The sequence below is a fragment of the Aythya ferina genome (assembly GCF_964211825.1).
Source record: "Aythya ferina genome assembly, chromosome: 7".
NCBI classification, from domain to species: Eukaryota; Metazoa; Chordata; class Aves; order Anseriformes; family Anatidae; genus Aythya; species Aythya ferina.
In genome coordinates, this window is record NC_140302.1 from 3,141,315 (window position 1) to 3,161,433 (window position 20,119).

Below are 20,119 nucleotides of genomic sequence, written 5' to 3' on the forward strand. Positions count from 1 at the left end.
GCACCGGGGAGTAAATTTGAACAGCGCACTTGTGAAAAATAAGATTAGGAGGCAAGGGCAATAAGTCAGGAGTGCCATCTTAGCACATTCCCAGATACTGCAGAGGGACAAATAACTTCTGGTACAAGTGAAGTTAATTAACAAAGCAAAAAACAATCAATTTGTCATCCAGCACATTTGTTCACAGCGTTGGAATAACTCGCAAAACCCTCACATAAGAACCCATAGCTGCCTGAGATCACCTCGGCAGCAGGGTAGGGATGCACATAGGACATCAGGTACAGATGTGTAAGGTGTGCTCCTTAGGATCTGCAGGACAAACCACATCACAGCTAGACAAAAGGAGATCTTCATCCACGTTTCAAAGTAATGCTACCAGGGACCAAAAAAATGCAGTCTTGCAGAATGTGCAAAAATTATCCTTATAGACCAGTTACTCATAAGCAGTTTAAAAAAGCAGTTACAAGGACAACTAAATAAATATTAATCATAGCCGAACTCTTTATAGTTTTATTAGATTCCCTCTTGTTTAGCCAAAGAGTAATTTGAGATTATTACAGAATTATACACTTAAGTAGATTACATTAGTGTGTAACAAACCATAAAATATGCCCCAAAAGCTGAGTTACATGATATAATAGACAAAGATTGGAATTTATCAGATACAACTATATTATTAAATGTCTTCTATTCATTCCAAGAATTCATCTCAAAGTGATGACACCAGCATTACACCCTAGTATAGAGCAGAATTCACCACAGGCTATTGCTCACCACTCTATCGTTTCAGCGGGATTTCCAGACGATAAGAACTGTAAGACCAAGTTAGGTGGATGGTTAGGTGTGAATTCCCGTCACCAGCTCCCAGGTGCCGAGCGAGACGGGCAGGACCCTCGCTCAGCTCCCCAGCACACCACCGAGCACGGTGCTGCCTCTGACCAGCCTGTCACACAGCCCAGGAGAAAAAGGCTCAACAGAAGGCGTCACAGCACAGGGCCAGGGCAGCCTCCATCTCCAGCCACCCCACATCTCAAGCCCTTTTTTTTCCAAAGTCATCAGCTTTCAACAACTTTTGTTACCCGCACATGCTTCAGGAATGCCAAAGTGACCATGTTCAGGTGGATCGGTGCACAAGAGACTCATTTTCTCAGCTCCTGTTCACTTACCCATTTCTTCTCAGCTTCTTCCTCCTCTCCTCACCTCTCTGCCAGGTGCTGGAAACCACAGGAGCACAAGATGTTCAGGATGCAGATCAATCGACTCTCAGTCTCCAGCTGCAACCAAACATAAACCAGTAATGCTGTGCCTAAGCCCCAAAGATGCACAGCGACTAGCTTTTGGACAGCCAGTGCTCTATCACGCTGCAGTGGGATTTCTTCCTTCCTCAGAAGCTTTGCAGGCATCAAACCAATATATCAATCCCCCTTTCAAAGCAACACCTCCTCTATTTCCTTGCTTAGTATTATGCAATACTTGACCTGAAGATCCAAAACACCATAATCTGCAGGATTGAAAGGATTAAGGACAGTTTGAATTGATGCATCCTCTGAAGAAAATAGCATAAGGAAGCCTCCTCTCAAATTACTCTAAAAAGGCCAGAGAAATCATCATCCTTTTAGCTTAGCAGCAGCACTCAGAGCCAGGCACTTGCAGGCAACACCAAAACACAGCTGACATTTTCATGTGTGGAGAATAGCAGGCAAAATCAAAGCAAAACGTCTAAACCCATAAATTAGGAGGAATCCTGACAAGCTCTCCCACTACCACACCTTACTGCTTCTGCAGCTTCTCACTACAAAACAGAAACTAGTTGGTAAACTCTCCTGCTTCCCCAGGTCTCCACAGCTCTGGGGACCTTGGGCCACACGCCAGGTCCATGAGCCCGAGAGGCCCAGCTGTGCCCCTGTAAACACACCCCAGATCACATTGACATTGGCTCTTGCCATTTCTGTGCAATCCCCACCCCACCTCAGGCCACCAGAACAACCCCCCCTCAGCTCACCTCCCACCCTAGCCCTTTGTAATTGAGGTGTCTGAGGCTGGACGCCAGGGTAGGGGGCTTTTCTCAGGGAGCCTACCACAGGGAAGCTCTTCTGTTGTACTTGTACACGGTCCTGGTGAAGCTCTAATGCAGCAACTGATTGCTTTAGGTACCAAGACTTACAGTTAAAGCAAAAAAAAAAAAGAAAAAAAAAAAAGAAAAAAAAAGAGTTCAGCCATCACAACAAAAGAAAAATCACAGTGATGCTAGGGATGCCTTGCTGGGTCAATCCTTTCTCACTCAAGTCACATCTGCCCAGCATTAAGCACCTGAGCCAGTCAACTTTGCCCTGCCACGAAGGGACAGGAATAGGAAGGTGGGGGAAACCAGACTGTTTTCTATCCCTTCAAGCAACAAGAAAAGCTATTTCCATGATTTCAAAATCACAGCATCTTCCATCTTTTGCTGTAATTGGAAAGATATTGATGGTGCTGTTTCTATCTTCAGCAAATGGCTTCTATAGCTATTTACCCTACTTCAGCTGGACATTTAATCACCTGAAAAGGCTATCATGCATGTAATGTTATTAACAGTATCCTTTAAGTGGCACAGATTGCTAAATTACTTATTTATACCAAAATATTTTCAGTCCCACTTCCCTGAAACGATACACATAGGTCAGTTGCAAAATTAAGATCTTTATGAGGAGCTATTTCTAACTTTGAAGTTGAAGCATAGCACAGCCTGCGTTGGCAGTAATTGCACCTTCTGCATACGGATAAATACTACATTTAAAAATGGTTATTTCCACTTTGCAGTAAGGAAAGTTCAGCGAGGAAGGGAAAATGACTTGTTACAGTCACAACTCCTAAGCAGAACAAATGTTAGCTATACCTGAATTCAGCTATACCTGAAATTCTGTACTCTCTACTTTTAGATCTATTTTACCTTTCCTTGGAAGATAGTAAATGTCAGGTTCCTCTGAATCTGTAATTTATCAGAAACTTACCAGGTCACATTTAATGTTTCCAAAGGTTCACCACCAGGAAACCAGGAAATTAAGAATCTATACTTAGTAGCAACTTGTATTATCTGGTTTTAAAAAGTTTCCTAGCTTAAATAAAACCGTAGTCAAGACAAAAAAAAAAGTATTCCTCAAACACCAGTCATTTCCCCTAGAAAACTAAACCTAACTTCTGGCTTATACCTATATTACTTTTATGTTCTACATAGTGTCCAAGGGCTTTTCTGAATGCATCCTACTGAAAATGCCTTCCTCGAACATGTAACAGAGTGGTGAGACAATCCTTGAGGACTTAATGGGACACAGGCTCAGTAAAAAAACATTATTTAAATGCACCGATTTAATGCATGTACAGAGAATAATGCAGAAAGCGCAGAGGTGTGTTCCCATAAGACACGAGTCCCAGGGGATGACATCCCCAACTCTGCCCCTAACACCCCGTGCAGTGATTCACCATGACTTACCACCTGGCTGACTGTCCACAGCTGCATTCAGGGCTACTGGTTGACCACTCCTGATCTCTTCCTGTCTCTTGACCTTCTTACTCATAAAATTGATGCAAATTTACTGCCGTATTTACACGACAGGTAACTACAGCACACACACGCACACACCATGCCTGGTATTACCTGCAGGACTTCCTCAACATCACCCTAGCTGTTGCCACAACACACAAAGAAAGAAGATTTCAGCTTATTGCTTTTGCAAATCACTCCAACCACAAGCGTACGAGAAAACACTGCAATTCACATGGTGCCCCTTTATCAACAATGACAACAGGAAGGTTTACAGTGAATTCGTAGTCTAGATTAATACTCAATATGCTGTGACTCCAGAATTTCTTTTTGTTCAAGTTAAGAAAGTATCTCCAAAAGAGGTCTGAATAAATTAATCTAACCTTTTATACAACCCCTTCCTCAAAAATTTGAGGACATCGTAAAACATTAACCCATCCGTAACAACCCCTTTCTTCTTGTCATCCTCAAACATGTCCTATTGTTTTACAGTTGAGCCAACAAAGCAGATCTCAAGAGTACCCCCCATCTATTTTAAATACACAGTTGACCCAGCCCAACAAAGCCACAGGAGCAGTTTCTGTTGTTGCCTTGGACTTTTGCCCTAAAGCTGCAAAGCTCTGCTCACACTTTACCCGCTGCTGTGGGGGCCGGCATCCTCCCTCCAGCTAGGGGACAGCACCATCTTTAGCACTTTCTGCAGTAATTATTTAATTGCAGCCTGAGGGTAGAGCATCATGAGACCAACATAAAACTTTAGTAAGAAGCAGTCTTTTGCTCCCAATACAACCAATAGAGACAAAAAACAGGGCGGGAAGAATAGAGATAACAAAGTTGTCAGTCTGCACTTTTCCCTGAATACCTACAGGCTTAATTCCTAAGGTGAAACTTCCTGCTTTGGTCCTGCTTTGTCCCGAATCAGTGAGGCTGGATCATCCAACCTTTGAATTTTGAATGACCTTTTGAATTTGCTTGGAGGGAAATTTTCAGGGGTTGGAAATGTTTCCATTTGCTTCAAGACAGAGATCTAGGTACTACTGTTTCGTAGCTGGCTTAATGTATGCCAGTGGAGATGGAAGAGTTCAGAGCAAGGACTGGCTGCAGCAGTGTAAAATTTGTGTGGCTACTCTGTGGCCATCTCAGTGATGTTAGGTTTCCAGGCAAGTTTCTTTCCTGCCTTTCAGCAAGCTTCTGCTGCCAGCTTGAGGCTTTGGTAGTTCTTAGACACAGACTGAGCTTTAGGCACAGCACAGAAGGCATTCAGGTCTGTCAGCCCCTAACAGAGCTCTCCTACAATGTTCTCCTGGGACAATGCATGCTATAATACCCAGAAGGAAGTATAAGAACAAATTATTTTTAGCTGAGGGGATCTACCTACAGAAGTCCAGAAGAGTTGCAGCATATTCAGAACCTGAGCAGCTTCAGCAATAGCAATGCACCAACATTCCTTCTGAAAAGGCCTTCCTTTCACCCAGCTGCCCCCAGGCACAATGCTCATTTCTTCTGTTGATTGCTCACACACCAAACCTGAAACCAATCACACTTAAAAATGAATAGATTGACTTCTCAGAAACCTTTAACTTAAGGAGAGTTTCTGCCTATGCAAACCTGAGCTGTTTAAGAACTATGAAGTGTTTCACTGCTACTAACAGTGGATTAGATAGCAGCATAGCTAGCTATATGGAAATATTATTTTTCCTCACAAATTCCTAAAGCACCAACTTTGCATTATCTAGAATGTATTTTTTTATTTTTAAATAATACTAAACTTTTTTTATTATTATCTCTGTATTTTTACAATGAGTAGATTTCTAATGTTAGCAGATGGACAACAATAAAAATACATGAAGACAAGTATTATTTCTACATGGTAAGCTGTCACATTGGTTTTAAGATATATCAGTGACTCAAACAGTATTGGAGAACTGAATTCTATGATGAGTGAAAGATGTTTATGTACATCACTTTATCAGTAGATACTATAGTTGCCACTAAAATAACTGTGCAGGTACTCTTTGAATTAATTAGGAGGTGGATCAGGTCTCTTCTCCTTGCTAGAGATCACTGGTACATGGTGTTAGACCCTGACTAATAAAGGCAATGTAGGAAAGTAAGTAACTAGAACCTTCTGTTCCAACTGCTTGAATTTGTAAAGTCTTAAGAGCACTTTCAACACCTCTAACTTAAGGGGACAAAGCTTTATAACCTGATTAGCAGTCCATGTAAATCTCTGAATGTTTGTCCTAAAACTTCTCATGCACACTAATAAAAAAAAGTCAGTAGTAAGGATTGTACTGTTGTTCTCATACAAGTAACTCCCTGTCTACTGATTTTTCTTCTGGTTCATACACATATTTCTGGGGGGTTGATACTTGGAAGAAGGCCCTTTTGCTCACAGCTGCTTTAGGTTGAAATTGTTCTGCTGTTGTTATTACCCTGGTAAAACTAAAGCAGGTAACAGTTATAGCAAGGAAATGGCTTTGTATACTACTACACAATAAAAAGCTCATGAGAAGTTTGTGGGGCTGGCAAAGGTCTAAATCTGAGATGAAAAATAGCTGAGTTTAGCTATTGGTTATTATGTACTAACTAGGGAAAATTACCCGAACTTACTACTTATGGCTACTTTCTCTGTTGGGGGGGGGGGGGGAAGAGAGGGAACAAAAATAGCTGGGTCTTTCTGAAATCAAGGTAGAAAGAGAAGTTAATAGGAAACCATTTAAAAAAAAAAAAAAAGAGTTCCTTTAACACCTTTTTTTTTTTTTTAGGCTCTGTCCTATCACTCCTCCTCAACTTCTTTGTTCTGTTTGTTTTTAGCATCATTCTCTTACTACTTTGTTATACAAATCCATTTGCATTTTCTTAACGTAACTGTAGTGCTGTTGATATATCATAATCTATGTGTCATTACAAGAGGATTGGTTGATATCAGGTTTGTCCAAGCCAGTAACTATCACATCGGGTAACTACCCTTTTAAAAAACCCCTCTGACTGCTTTTTTTCATCATGAGATGATGCCTCTTCTTTCTTCCTGCCAGCAAACTGGCTCTAAATTGCATTAAAATTGATACAAGGGTTTCTTTCTTATATTCCAACTACCTGTCTTGTTAAATTTCTGTGTCAGAAAAGGCAACAAATTAGGGCTATGTTCTAGAGTTCAGTAATAGCCATTATTTAACAATGCTTACCTCTTTGACAAGGATACTCTTAATATTTCATAGTGTACAGGATGCAGCCAAATTGATGTTACTGATTCCATGCTGATTAAGCAACAGGGTTTCCTTATTTTTTTCCCCCTGGTACTGTTATCCAAATTAAAACCATCACAAATTTTCTACGGAGCCAGTAACTCCTTCAATTCATTTGCTGTTATTAGGAGTGTTCCAGGGTCTGTCTGTCACATTTGTTCAGGCTATACTTAAAACCAGCCCTGGAAAGGGAATTGATTTAAGGCTGTCCTTACTGCAAGAAGAGTAATGAAACATTACTTCTTCTAATGACAGCCTGAAAAGGTGCAGACCTACATGAGCTGAGAGATGAGGAAGGACTTGCCTGTCGTCTTGGACTAAAGAGCAGAAGATTGTGTTTGTTTGTTGCAGTGTCATTTAATTGAATAAAGAGATTGCCTCGGGGTTACAGACTAGATGATACTGGAAAGGACCTCTGGAGACCGTCTAGTCTGCCCCCCCTGCTCAGAGCAGGATCACCCACAGCAGAGGTTGTTCAGAAACTTGTCCAGTCAGGCTTTGAATGTCTCCAAGGCTGGAGACTTCACAGCCTCTCTGGGCAACCTGTTCCAGTGTTCAACTGCTCGCACAGTGGGACTTGTCCTATGTTGAGATGGGTTTTCCTGTATTTCAGTTTCAGCAACTACTGCTATTTATACAAATATCTTCAGGTCCACATTATACAGTCATTGATGCTGTGGTGTTGGAGACACCCACTGCTCTGTCCGCATCACCACCCTGAGTTACATGTATATTCCATGTCTTCCCAGCCCAGAAATGCTACCTGCTTGCTACACTTATCCTTGCTGCCACTCTGCTAGTCTCTTATGCTTCCTTAGTCCTAGTGACTCTCTAGACTAGAATCAGTCTGTTTCATGGTGTGGTTGGTCAAAGTTCAGCCAGCAAATATCTCTTCAGCAAACTAGCTCTGTGGATGCAGGAATAAAACAGACAGTTATTTCTCTCCCTCAGGTAAACCCTAACTGTAAAGGTCAACAACTTATAAAAGCATCTGATATGTTGCTGAAGCATCAACTGACAGTAAACATGACTGAATTGGGAAAAACCTTGTTGGATAGAAGGATTAGTGGAGAAAGAATTTACTCAGACCTCAGCAGTTGCAGGTATCTGCCTTGCTGTTTTACTCCCACAGTAAATGATGTGGGATCACATTCTTTGTATGTTTTTTTTTTTTTTTTTCCTGTTGCGTGTGACTTCTGGACCTGAAATTTCTACTCGCTTTCAGAAATGGGTCTTCTCAAATTTCTATCTATACAAGCACTTACCTGGTTCCGTCCTGTGATATCTTATAGAATGCCAAGCAGGAATCCAAAGGAACATTCTGCTTTAGGGTGTGTAGATTCTAATAGTCAAAAATTTTCTCAACACAATGTCTGCTGAAGAAACTTTAGCAAGGTGTGTGCAGGTGGCTGCGTGCAGGGCACAACCATGTGCAGGAGACCTCCCTCCCTTCAGTCTTCAGTGAGTGAACTGAAGGTGGGTTTGCTGCCAGTATCAAGCCCTAAATCTCAGAACCTGACTCCACCCTGAGGTCTGGAGTACTGTACTACTGATTCACCTCGACAACTTCTATATTTAGAATCTGATCATGCTTCAGCAGTAATAGGCCAAAACCAAGTAAGCCCTACTATTAAAAATAGCTGAAGGGAGGGAGGGGGAAAAAGGAAGAATAGCAAGTGGAAAAATCAATCTTGTGTCCTGGTTTGTCTCATTTTTTTTCTTCCTTCTTCCTCTTAATCACAATGCAATTTCCACAAAACTTTGCTCTGGTATTATTGAGTTGTAGCAGTAATTAATGGGAACATTCTTCCGTATGACCACATCTAAAGAGGGCTCCAAATTATGAAACGTTGGGTTGTGATCTTAACTGCAATGAGAGAACACTTCCCTGGCACAAGCTGGCCTGTATAGAAAAGCTCTATATGCAACTTGGACTTCAGGAAATGCTTAGAAGTCAGTTCTGCTGGCATTGTAATTCCAGTGAAGCTATTTACCTGAACCAGAACTTACATGACTGAACTGAGCCTGGCTTGAGATGATTCAGAAAGGTAAAGGTCTGAGGAAGGTGGTGAGCCAGCTGGTGTGGCTACCCTGATGTCCTGGATTGGGAAGTGATATCCCTTTGTAGGACGAAGCCTCAAACAGCTCTTATTAAATCTGTAATTTGAGACTCCCTAATGCAATGCAAAACCACTGCCTTTTTTTTCTTCTGAAATTACTGACAACAGAAGGACAAAATACAAGTTCAAGGAAATGGTTATAACAAAGCACCTTGTGTAGGCCTCAGAGCCTCATGCCTTTTCCCATTTTCTCATGTTTTATTCTGCTTTGAACCCTGTGCATAAGTTATATCCCAGCAATTCAATACTGTTTCATGTTGTTTACATGAACTTCATCATAAAAAATGAGGCTGAAAGCACACACTGGTAATTCCTAGTCCAACTGAAAACTGAAGTTGTTAATACAAGAGATTTTTAGTGGTGTTTGCAGTTGCAGCGCAACTCATCTGCAGGGAAATAAAGTAAAATATTAGCATCTTTTGATTTTTGTGAAAAGCAGCAGAACTTGTTCAGTGACATGGCTCATGGAGCTTGGTACTTGTTTTTTATCTGAGAACCAAGTGGGTCAACCACTTAATCAAATTCAATGGCCACTCAGAGCCATAGAGGTGATTTCATGTTTCTTCATTCAGCTCATCAACACACCTGATTGTTGGACATCAATCGTTTGTGCAGCTAGTGCTCCTAAATACTTCAGAGATCAGCTGATGAGGCTCCTGATTTTTGGGTTGCACTCTGAGATGTGTAATTGTTTTCCTGCATGCTATTTGTCTTAATATATCTTGGTGAATTGTTCTACAGAACTGGGAGAGAGGATGGAAGAAAAAAAAAAAAACCGTGGGAAGAACTGTATCCACACAGCAATAGGGTAAAAATGAAACCATAACAAACCAGCTTCTGATTCTCATTTTGGACTTGTGGGACTGTGCCTTTTGGTGTCAGTTGTCACTAACTGGCAGTTCTTTCTAGCAGCTTCTGGGAGAAAATCGGTATACAAAAAAGGGTGAACCTCTGTGGTAAGAAGTTGTGCTTTGTCTAGACAGAGCTTCCTTGACATAATCTAGGTAATTGTTCCCTAGCCTCTTGCAGGCTACCAGCATTGAGCAGCTAAAGCAGCAGAGTATTTATGCCTGTTAAACCAGAATTTCTGCCTATTGTTTTTCCTGCCTTCATCACTTTCCACTGCTATAGTCCAGCTATGTTATACCAGGACATTAAACACTCAGCATCCAGAATGTCTAGACAGGCTGAAAGACTGTCTGTGCTCCATTTTTCACGGAGGAACTACAGTCAACTTTCCTAAGAACTAAAAGGCTATTTGGAAAGAGAAGGTGGCAAAGTTCCTAGCACAAGACACATATTCTAGCTGCCTTCTGAAGCAAGTAATACAGTCTGGTATGGATTTCCAGCAATGCATAAAATTCCTGCGTGAGCCTCCCTCTGCTCCCCAGGCAGGCTTCAAACCTTGGACAATTACTGCTAATGTCTTAAACAGCTTGCAGTTGTATTCTAAGTACACAAGATTGTACAAAAACTTGCCATGTTAGCTGGTGATGTAATATTAAAATAACAGAGAAAAGAACTAAAAGGTGGCTTCCATGCCGCTGAGGATGGTAAAGCAGAAATAAATTATTTCCATGTCAAGAATGGGACCTGTGAAAGAAAGATATATTTTCGTGTGCACGATCTGCAATGCTGCACAAGAAAACAAACAAAGTTTCTTTCCATATGGCCTCTGTTTTCTTCAGTGATAGCCTCAGTCCCTCTCCATAGAAGAAGTAAATACTTGTTCCCTGTGAGGTAGGAGTGAATGCTGACCCTCCAATTTTTGTAAACAGAAATTTGGACACAGTATAAGGGCAGATGATCCTGTTGCTGTTAACCTACCTGCACTCTGTGTGTGATTGTGGTATATATGCAAAAAAAAAAAGCTTTGATTGCAGACTGTCATGGAGGTGAGCCCTCTAAGGAGAGAGATGACCAATGAAGCCTTGAAATGAACAGGCAAAGTACTGAGAAGCAGTACACAAGAAAGATGCCTGGATCATAAAGGAGGAAAAAAAAAAAGGAGCACCCAAAATGACAAAGTGATAAAATTGATAATATATTGTTATATCTATTAATGAGGGGTAAAAGGTGGGTGGTAGAACTGTCATTCAAAGTCATATGGAATCGACAGAAATCGAGTCACTGTGTCAGTATATGGAAGTGCAGTGGGGGGAAAAAGTGAATAGAGCTAGAAATCTACCACAAAGCATTTAGGAACTAGAGGAAAAAAAAAAACAAAACTGTTTAAAGATGCTTGCAGTTTACCTCATCGGAAAATTGAAAGGTGACTTAAGCATGCATAAATCATTGTGGAGAGATAATGGGTGCAAAAGCGCTCTTTAATCTATCACTTAGGGCATAGCAAGAACCCATAACTAGAAAAGACAGGCAAATTCCAAGTTTAAAAGCATGCTCCTAGTTTCCTCTAAGGGAAAAACAATTTACTGATAAAACACTGTGTTCTGATGCCTCAAATCAATATCCTTTGTCTGCAATAACTCTTCAGGAAAACAAAGGTGATCTGACTCAAAACATAAATAAAGGATTTCTGCGTCTTTGAAGTCAGATGAAATGATTTGATACTCACTTCCAGTTTTAAGATTTGTAGAAAGATCTTTACCCAATTTAGGATAGAACACAGAAGAAAATCCTTGGAACAAAAGGAACTTCAGAAATGAAGAGACAGAAGCACTGCTCCATCAAAAATCAGGATACTGCGTAATGAAATGGCTTCCTTAAATGCATTTGGTGGTCAGTAGTTTTGATTAGACCTCGTTAGGAAGAACAGGGCAGACATATGTCAGCTGGTTGAAGAGTAACTTTCAGTTGTACATAGGCTCACAGAGGTGTTCCATGTGAGTAACTCTCCTAGCTAGTTTTAAAGTTGCTGCAAAAGGAAAATAATCTTTGTTCTATATTTGTGGAAGACAGGATAAAAAGTTCTAAATATTCCTTGAGTCAGCTTAACTTTCATACTAAACCTTTCCAGCAGGGTAATGACTAGTAAATACAGCCTAGAAAAGGTATGTAATCTGTTGCTTCTACAGATATCTACTCAAATGGCATGGAATGATCCTGGTTGTGTTATTCATCAGATATCCTTTCTGGTTCTGGGACGCTTCCCCCCTGCCTCGTTCGGGCTGATGGCCATGGGTTGGTGCACCGCTTAGCTGGAGGCTATGACTTTCTGCAAATGGATATTGTGCTGAACAAGGTTCTAAATGTTGCCAAAGAATGTATATCTCATCTTCATTTAAAGTAAAATCTATCAGCTAGTTCAAAAGGCAAACATTGTTCCTTGATAAAATGCAGCTGGTGTGCATATGAGCTTAGTCAGCAGACTATAAAATAGCATAAGCTTTACATAGCGATCAGAAACATCAAAAGCAGAAAGTGTATTTAAAAAAAAAATTCTCCAACATATTGCTATAATTATTAAATTTGATGCATCACAAGTAGCAGTGGAATATAGATGCTGAGATGATATTACCCAGACAGGAAGGAATAATGTGGCTTTGGTCTATGTCTCAGTATGCAAATTTCAAAACACAAAGAGAAGGCGGATCATCAGATACCAGGGTATGTGTATCCCATTTTTAAAAATGGGTTTGCTCTCATGAGAGGCATATATTTACTACAACATTCAGCTGCAGCTTTTGAACAAGTTGCTGTCTTTAATATCACTCTATATGGAGACAGAGGGAAAATAATTTATGCTAATCTGTTTTGTGGACAACCCTATTGAGATGTACTTGTATATAACCCTGGTGTGTGGTTACTCTTTACCTAATGAGCAATGTCTGCAGGTCTATGTGCAATGCATGTCAAAATCCTTTCTTTTTATAGCTTATCAATACTGAAGTAGGGGAGTGATAGGCATAGCAGCCTCTTGCTTTGTAAGGGTCTCTCAGGTGCTCCTGGCAATCTGGAAATGAGCTCCTCCCTGTTGCCTCTGCTCGCCCTTGCAGGGCTGCATCTCACGTGGTTTAAACTCCAAATGGAAGCAATAAGGTAGGATGGACATATGACTGCTGCCAGAAATACAAGTCTCAAATGGAACTGTTCTGAACTTTCCCCTTCCTTTTTAGATCACATTTCCCTCAAGAAAAAAAAAAAAAATAAAAAAAAATCTAAGGGGTGCTCTTATGTTTCTGCTGGGAAACAAGGAACTGGACGTATTTAACCCATTGCAACCATCATAGCAACTGGTCTTTGAAAACTGATACAATTAATCAACAGTTGTATGATATGCCTTTTAACAGCACAGTAAATTAGTTGTGCTTAAAAAAAAAAGTACACAGAGGACATCTAATATTTGTTATTTTATACTCAGACCAGATTCTACCTGAATTGCCTGATTATATTCTATTGTGCTGCACTCAAAACCGTCTCATGTTGGAATGATGGAAGTGATTTAGCTTTTTATTGACAGGAGGGCTGTTTTGGTGGATGAAGAGTGCTAGATATACCCCTCTGCATTCTTGTGGGGTGGGAGGAGGAGAGTGGAGAATCTCTGGGTCTGTTCTTGCATTTACTAACTTCCCTCTGCTTGAAAACAATTCCCAGTAGTATGCAGTTAGGTCATCCCATAACTTCAGTTTGATGCTTTTTTTTTTTTTTTTTTTTTTAACTCCAACTTCTGTATTGCTTAAAATTCAATACTAGTTCAAATTGTCAGCATCCCAAAATTCAGAAAAGTGAGGGGAAAAAAAAAAAAGAGACCATAAATTTACCGATATCCTGTACCTGTTGTTGTTTGAACTTTCAGATTTTGCATTTGCAGGTATATCTGCAAATATCAGGGGAAGAACTTTACTCATGAATACTGAGGCAAGAGCTTTAAAAGGAATGTCAGATGGTGAAAGATAAAATAAAACTGAGACAACAACAGTGGTTAAACCTACCAGATTAAAAAAATATGCAGAAATGCATCTCAAATTTTTTTTACTCCATATTTAGATGTTTCTCTTTCCTCATTCGGAATATTAATAAATTTTCCATTAAATAGATTTCACATTAAAATGTATTTCTGCATATAAACTTACAGTCTCTTGGTACATTGTATATGCCTGTATTACACAAGTCCTTTAAGAGACAGCTGCGTTTGATACCAACTAGCTTTGCTATGTTCCACTGCTGTGCTGTGAGGATGTAACATATGTAAGCAAGAAGAGCCACATCCAGAATCTTTTGCAAGAGCTTCAGATGCTTTGATTTCATGAAATGCCCCCACTATTGCCCAATGGTTGCTCTTGGAGATGAAATCCCATTAAGGTAGTAGGACTACTTGGTCTGTGATCACAGCCAACCTTAGCTGTTTGTTTCATATACAGGAAAAATACATGGAGAGTTAAATATTCGAAGGTGGTACAAACCACAACCATGTTTTCATTATTAATCAGTTATGAAAAACACATCAGCCTAGAGGATTGTAAGAAAAAAAAAAAACATTTGTATGTCCATTTTATATTCTGTTGTTTTAACAAATGGTATAATCTGTTGCATATTCTGACTCCAAAATAACAAATTTCTCTAGTATGATTCAATGATTGTGACAAGTAGGGCTTATCTTTTTGTTTGGGCCTTGAATGAAAATTTCAAATAGTTCTGTATTTGAGACTTACTTAGAACCTGTTTATGTAAAACAATGAAGGTTGTAAAAAAGAAAAAAGCACTGCAATTAACATACGTGTGGTTTGGAAGCTGCAAGGAAATGGTGTCTCTTCAGGGAGCTTATCCTCGCAGTGCAGAGACTGAACCCCATGAACTCCTTGGTCTGCAAACCAGTTTGTGTCTTCCTAAACGTTGCCCAATTCCTGTTTTCACAGCTGCAATGCCAGAAAAAAATGTTTGTTTACCTCTAAAAGAGGTGAAAGTTAAACACCATTTGTATACATACATTGTATTACACAGAAGTGGCTCAAAGAAATTGAGGGCAGCTGACCTTTACCAGTGATTTTCCAAACACTGTTATAACTATTTAAAGCGACTTCTAGCTATATTAAGTGGCTTTTGTGGGGGACTTAAAAATATCCTATAATGAGATAGCTGTAAGTCTTTTGCTTACATAAAAATAGACATATGGGTAAGACATCCCAGGTTTGAACGAGTACATGGCGTGGTTTTAATTTGCTTTACCACTCCCTGTGTTTCTGCAGTGCAGGAGCATGGATTATCATTCTGTACAAAGTGGAAAACGAGGAAGTCCATGTGGTATCCTCATGCTTGTCTGCTGGGGGCCAGGCAAACATCACCAAGTTTGTTGCACTGAGTTAAGTCTCAAAATGTTCTATGAAATGAAGCATAATCTTCTTAGCAAAATAAATTACTCTTAGGAGCCATCTGCCCTTACCTTTTTCTTTTTTTTTTTATTAAAAAAAAAAAGCCTCTTTAAATGTAAATTTAGCTTTCCACCAGAGACAGTATTGCCATGGCAACAAACACAAGAAAAATAAATGTCTTCATACAAGAAAAGAGTGGTTTTCTCTTAACCATACTTCATACAAAATAAAATATGCAGCTATGGAATTAATGTATACACTTATCTTGGACAGTAGAAAAGAGTATCATTCTCTTCCTAGAAAGGTTCTCTGAGATATTATCAAACATAATTGCCTGGAGTAAAGAATTCTCTTATATATACTTATTTAATATGATATGAACTCAAGCTCGTGTCTTGCAGTTTGCTCTAGATGGGTTGCAATGCTACAAACTCCTGTAGAACATTACGCGGGCAGCCGGATCCACCTCTGCAGAATTGTTTACAGAAGTGGAGTCTAAAATGTAATCTCTTTGAGCTAATTCATATTTTGAATCCTTTGTTGTTCAAGTTTGTTTTGTGCGGTCTAATACCAGAAAGGCTTTTTATTCAAGGGGAATATATATTCTGGTTCAGATTTCTGCTTTCATAGAATGCAAAGTTAGGCCTGTTTCAATGATAAGATTCATGAGTGGTGTAGTCTCATTTGCCCACAACCAAACTCCTTTCTATCTTTTTCTGTATCAGGTTCCCCCTGTAAAAGATCACAGTGTAGGGAGACACCCAAGAGGGCCAGTATCATTTGCAAGATCTCAACACCTGCATGGTGAGCATACATTTGTTTTTACATTCCTGTGTACTCTTTCTGATCTCAAGCTTAAAATTTCACATTTTACAACTACAGCAAATATTTTGAGGTGTTACAATTGCTGAAACGCTCTGTGTTTATTTCCCCGCTTCTTCTTTTGATAAATCACTTTAAACCTTTTGATAAATCACTTTCGACCTTTTGACTGTGTGATTTGTGCCTGAAAGCAGCAGAGGAATGAAGACCCCTTCATTTTCTGGATTTTAGTCCTTTGAGCGGGTGAGGAATTGTGGCACTTGCCTGTGGAACAAAAACCACCTTGCACTGACCTAGCGCATCTGACCTGAAAAAGCCAATAGCTTACGAAGTGTAGGTCATTTCTTCTCACTGTATGGCATGCAAACTGTGTATTATCCCTACTTAAAGACATTTTAAAGAATTAACTCCTGTTACAGATTGCAATAGTGCCCTTGGAATGTTATTTACCATGTCAGCAAGAACGCTGGTGAGAACCACACTCTCCTGTTTCTCTGCTCCAACCACTGAATGGCACGCTCAGGAGCACTGAAATGTTGGCATTTATCGCTTCTGCTACCACTTTGTGACATTTGTTGGAGACTGAGCAGAAAGGTTCAATCTCCCTCTGGGGGGGCGCTGCGGCGGGGCCGCCCTGAGGGGCCCGGCGGGCCTCGGGGCGCCTGCGCGGGGCCGCCGAGCCGAGCCGAGCTGGGCGGGGCCGGGCCGGGCAGGGCCGGGCGGGGCCGCGGCCATTGGGGCCCGGCTGCGGAGGGGACGCGCGGCCGCCGCCGCCGCCATGGTGTCCTGGATGATCTCCCGGGCCGTCGTGTGAGTGGGGCTGGGGAGCGCGGGCAGGCTCGGTCGGTGGGGGGCGAGCTGCGGGTGGAGCTCACGCGAGGGCTTTATCCCGTCAGGAAGCCTCCCGGTAGCGCCAGGTACGCGTCCTGGCTGCCTCCCCGCTGCCCTCCGAGGGGCTCCTGCGGTCACCGAGCCCTGCTGCGCGGACAGCCCCGTGGTTGGGGCTGGCAAGGGGCTGCGGGAAGAGCTGCCGGCCGGCCGCCCTGCCAGCGTGCTGTTCCCACGGGCAGTGCCTGGCACTGGAGGGGAGATGCATAGGCATGCTTGCTGGGAGTCAGATGTGGCTGCTGAACCTGTTCCTGCTCGGGAACAGAGGCACCAGCCAGCCAGTGCTTGGTGTAACTGCTTCGCCCACTGCGCTGGCTGTAAAAGCGGTATCAGCAGCGCTGAGCACCTCAGCTTCAATGACCAGATTCGTGTTAAGTTGCTTGGTTTCTCTGTGAAATAAGCCACTAAGGATTGCATTTGTATTTAAGCCCTTTGTGGGCCGAACCAGCATCGTAGGGACTGCAGATCAATTTGTGCATTGGAGTACCTGTTACTGCAGGAGGTAATAAAGGACAACATATCATGCAGTTGGGTTTGCTGGTTGCTGTTGCTCCCTCGTTTGTGTGTGCTAATTATTTTTGCTAAAAAGGGAGTCTTTAATACTATTTATAAATCCTCTCCTCCTTCTTGTGCCCTTGTTTCCTAGCTGTGGGATTTAACCAGGTTGCCAGTGCCCCTCTGCCCAGGAAGAGAGGGGAGTGCTCAGTGCATCCAGGAGAGAGCTTCGTGCAGCTTGGAGTCTGTTGTTTAACTTTGCCAGGACAGGACTTAAACAATAGTCTCCAGACTGCATGAACTTTGCTTAATAAAGCAACATTCACGTGGAAAGGACAGGTGAAATTAAATAGAGGCTGTGAGACGTAAGAGGTCTTCAATCAAGTGGTCTCGAGACTGCCCTCCTTGTCCTCTTTACTTAGTGTTCATTATGCAGTTTTCCTTCCTGGTATCTTTCCAGTCTGTTCCAGTGGCTTTGTTTCCCTGACGTGTGTGTCATCAGTTGGGAAGAAGTATACTACCTTTTCCTTAAACCCTCTAAGAAAGATGAAAATACTTTTAACCAGCATATAGCCACCGAGACCAGAGGTTCTCTCCTACTTACTGTAATGTTTTAATCTTAGCTGGGTGACTTTGTCGTGTATGAGAGCCGTGGAGATCCTGTGCTGTCCATGGCAAGTCCAAAAAGCTGTGTTGTCGCATTTGTGTAGCCACCAGGATTACCTGTTTTCTTCACGAGTGCTAGTAAGGGGCAGTAGTTGCTCTAGCTGCTGCAGAATTCGTCCTCTTCTGACTGACCTACTATTTTCAGGGCCAAAAGAGCAGCAAAATGTGGATTTGTGGGGGTGTGACAGTGCCCTCTACTGACTTTTCACACGGAGGATTTTTGTGAGGCACACTTGCCAAGGAAACTCACTTCTAGTTCAGCTTGAGAGTCTGTAATTTGGGGTTGATCAACTCCACTAAAAATAGTTTCCTGAAAACCTTAAGGAAGTAGGGAATAGGAGTAGTAGAGAATTAGAATTCGTAATTGCATGTGAATTGTCCTGAAGAGTCATGCATGGGGAACGGGGAGTGGTTAAAATTTGTTGCTTCATGTTATCTTTGGCAAAAGTTGGCTTTAACAAATTTTTTTTCCCTTCGCTCTCTAAGTACTTGGGCATATAAACGTGCAATACCTTGCACTAGTGTTGTGTCTTGTTTTCTGTCAAGAAGCCAAAGCCTTGAAGCACATAATTACAATACCTCCTCATTTTAAAGTTTTCCTTCTATGGGGTGCTGTTAGAGTAAGTACAGGTTATTAATTCTAAAGTACTGGCTATTGCAACAGTTTGAAGAACGATTACTGCAGTGTTTTTCCTCTTTAGCACTTCCAAAACCAACAAAAAGTTAGTAATTTGTTTCTCAGGGTCTCAGAAAGCTTCTCAAGATGGGACACCTTGTCAAGTACTTGGTCTTCAGTGGTGGGAACTTTTAAATTCGTGGCTGCCTGTCTTGTGAGCTTCTAATACAGCCTGTGTCTGACTTAGTCTGCTTTGATTGCTCATTCTTCTCGTTTGTAGGGTCTGAGCAATTGTGTACACATCAGTTGCTGAGACAGTGTATTTAATAGTAAACACACTGAGTACTTGTCAGTCACAGCCTGGTATGGATGAGATCAGACTCTTCTCTTGTGCCAAGCAAAGATGTGATGCATCCTAAATACAAAGTAGATGGCCATTTTGTTCTTGCAATCTGTTGAAGCAGACTGTCTGCTGTAATCTGTTAACTTTTTTCCCCTCCTCACTTAAGAACTAAAGTTTCCCCATCTGCGTTGCTTTGCAGCACTCTCTGCCCTTGTATTGAAGTTCATTTTCTTTTCAGTCCAGTTATTCTGAAGTCTTGATATTTGGAAGGGGTGAGTGGTAGTAGGCCCCAGGAGAATGTGTTTTTTAGCTGCTTTTCTCTCTGCCTGTCTTAATTATACCTGTGTTCCCCACCTGCATTTTAGAGCCTTGCAAGGAGCAAGAGATGTACAAATAAACGATTCAGCAAGTGTTCCTTGGTTCTGGAGTAGTCCATAGCTACATGGAGCTGGACCAAGACTGGGGCACGGGGGAGGTGACCTGAAGCTAAGTAGTGGTATTGGCCTTTCAGCTTCTGCTACGCGACAGATTAGAACTGTTTATTTCATCACAGTTCCCCAGGCGTTGTCTTACTCTGCTTTTAGTATTGTATTTTTGTGTGAGTTGTCCAGACATCCAGCTGCCCCTGGAATTGCTAGACATCTGAGAGGGGACAGCTGAAGCCACAGCTCCTGTACTGATGGCACAGTCATCAGGACTCTCTGTTTAGAGTGGTAGTGATGCTTTACGTAGCTGTGTATGCTTTGTAAACCTGGATTGTATCTTGCTCTTGAGATAGGAAGGGTTTTATTAAAAACAAGTACAAAAATACGTTCACTCATGTTAGTTAATGAAATGGCTCTCAAACATGTTGCTTGAAGCAACGATAATTCATTATGCAGAACTGGGTAACGATACTGCCATGTGCTGTGTGGAAGTAAGAGCCCTGTACAGCCCGGTCCTCGGGGCAGAAGGGCCACTTGCAGGAGAGTTTCCTCAGCTGCTTGCAGCCTGCACTTCTTGTGGTTGGATGCTTCCAGCTGAATGAGGCCTGGAGAATGTAGAGTGCTGTTGGATGCCGAGTGCCTTCCAGTGTGAAGGCCTATAAATTGCAGCTGCACTTGTTGGGGGGGAAAGGATTTGCTGTCACAGT

General features: G+C 41.6%; 1 protein-coding gene and 1 long non-coding RNA gene across 2 annotated transcripts in view; one reads left to right on the forward strand and one right to left on the reverse strand.

Annotated features, from left to right (window-relative positions):
- Nucleotides 1-1,179: 1,179 nt before the first annotated feature.
- On the reverse strand, nt 1,180-16,699 carry LOC311439943. Its single transcript, XR_014695102.1, has 3 exons — nt 16,430-16,699; nt 14,566-14,704; nt 1,180-1,274 (listed from the first exon to the last, which is right to left on the reverse strand). It is a non-coding gene; the product is annotated as an uncharacterized lncRNA (long non-coding RNA).
- An 8-nt stretch (nt 16,700-16,707) lies between these two features.
- REEP3 (receptor accessory protein 3) overlaps nt 16,708-20,119 on the forward strand; it is a 38,395-nt gene continuing 34,983 nt past the window's right edge. Inside the window, exon 1 of the mRNA XM_084526263.1 lies at nt 16,708-16,789. Coding sequence (XP_084382389.1) covers nt 16,758-16,789 — 32 coding nt within the window. The 5' untranslated portion in view covers nt 16,708-16,757. The remainder of the gene's footprint in view (nt 16,790-20,119) is intronic.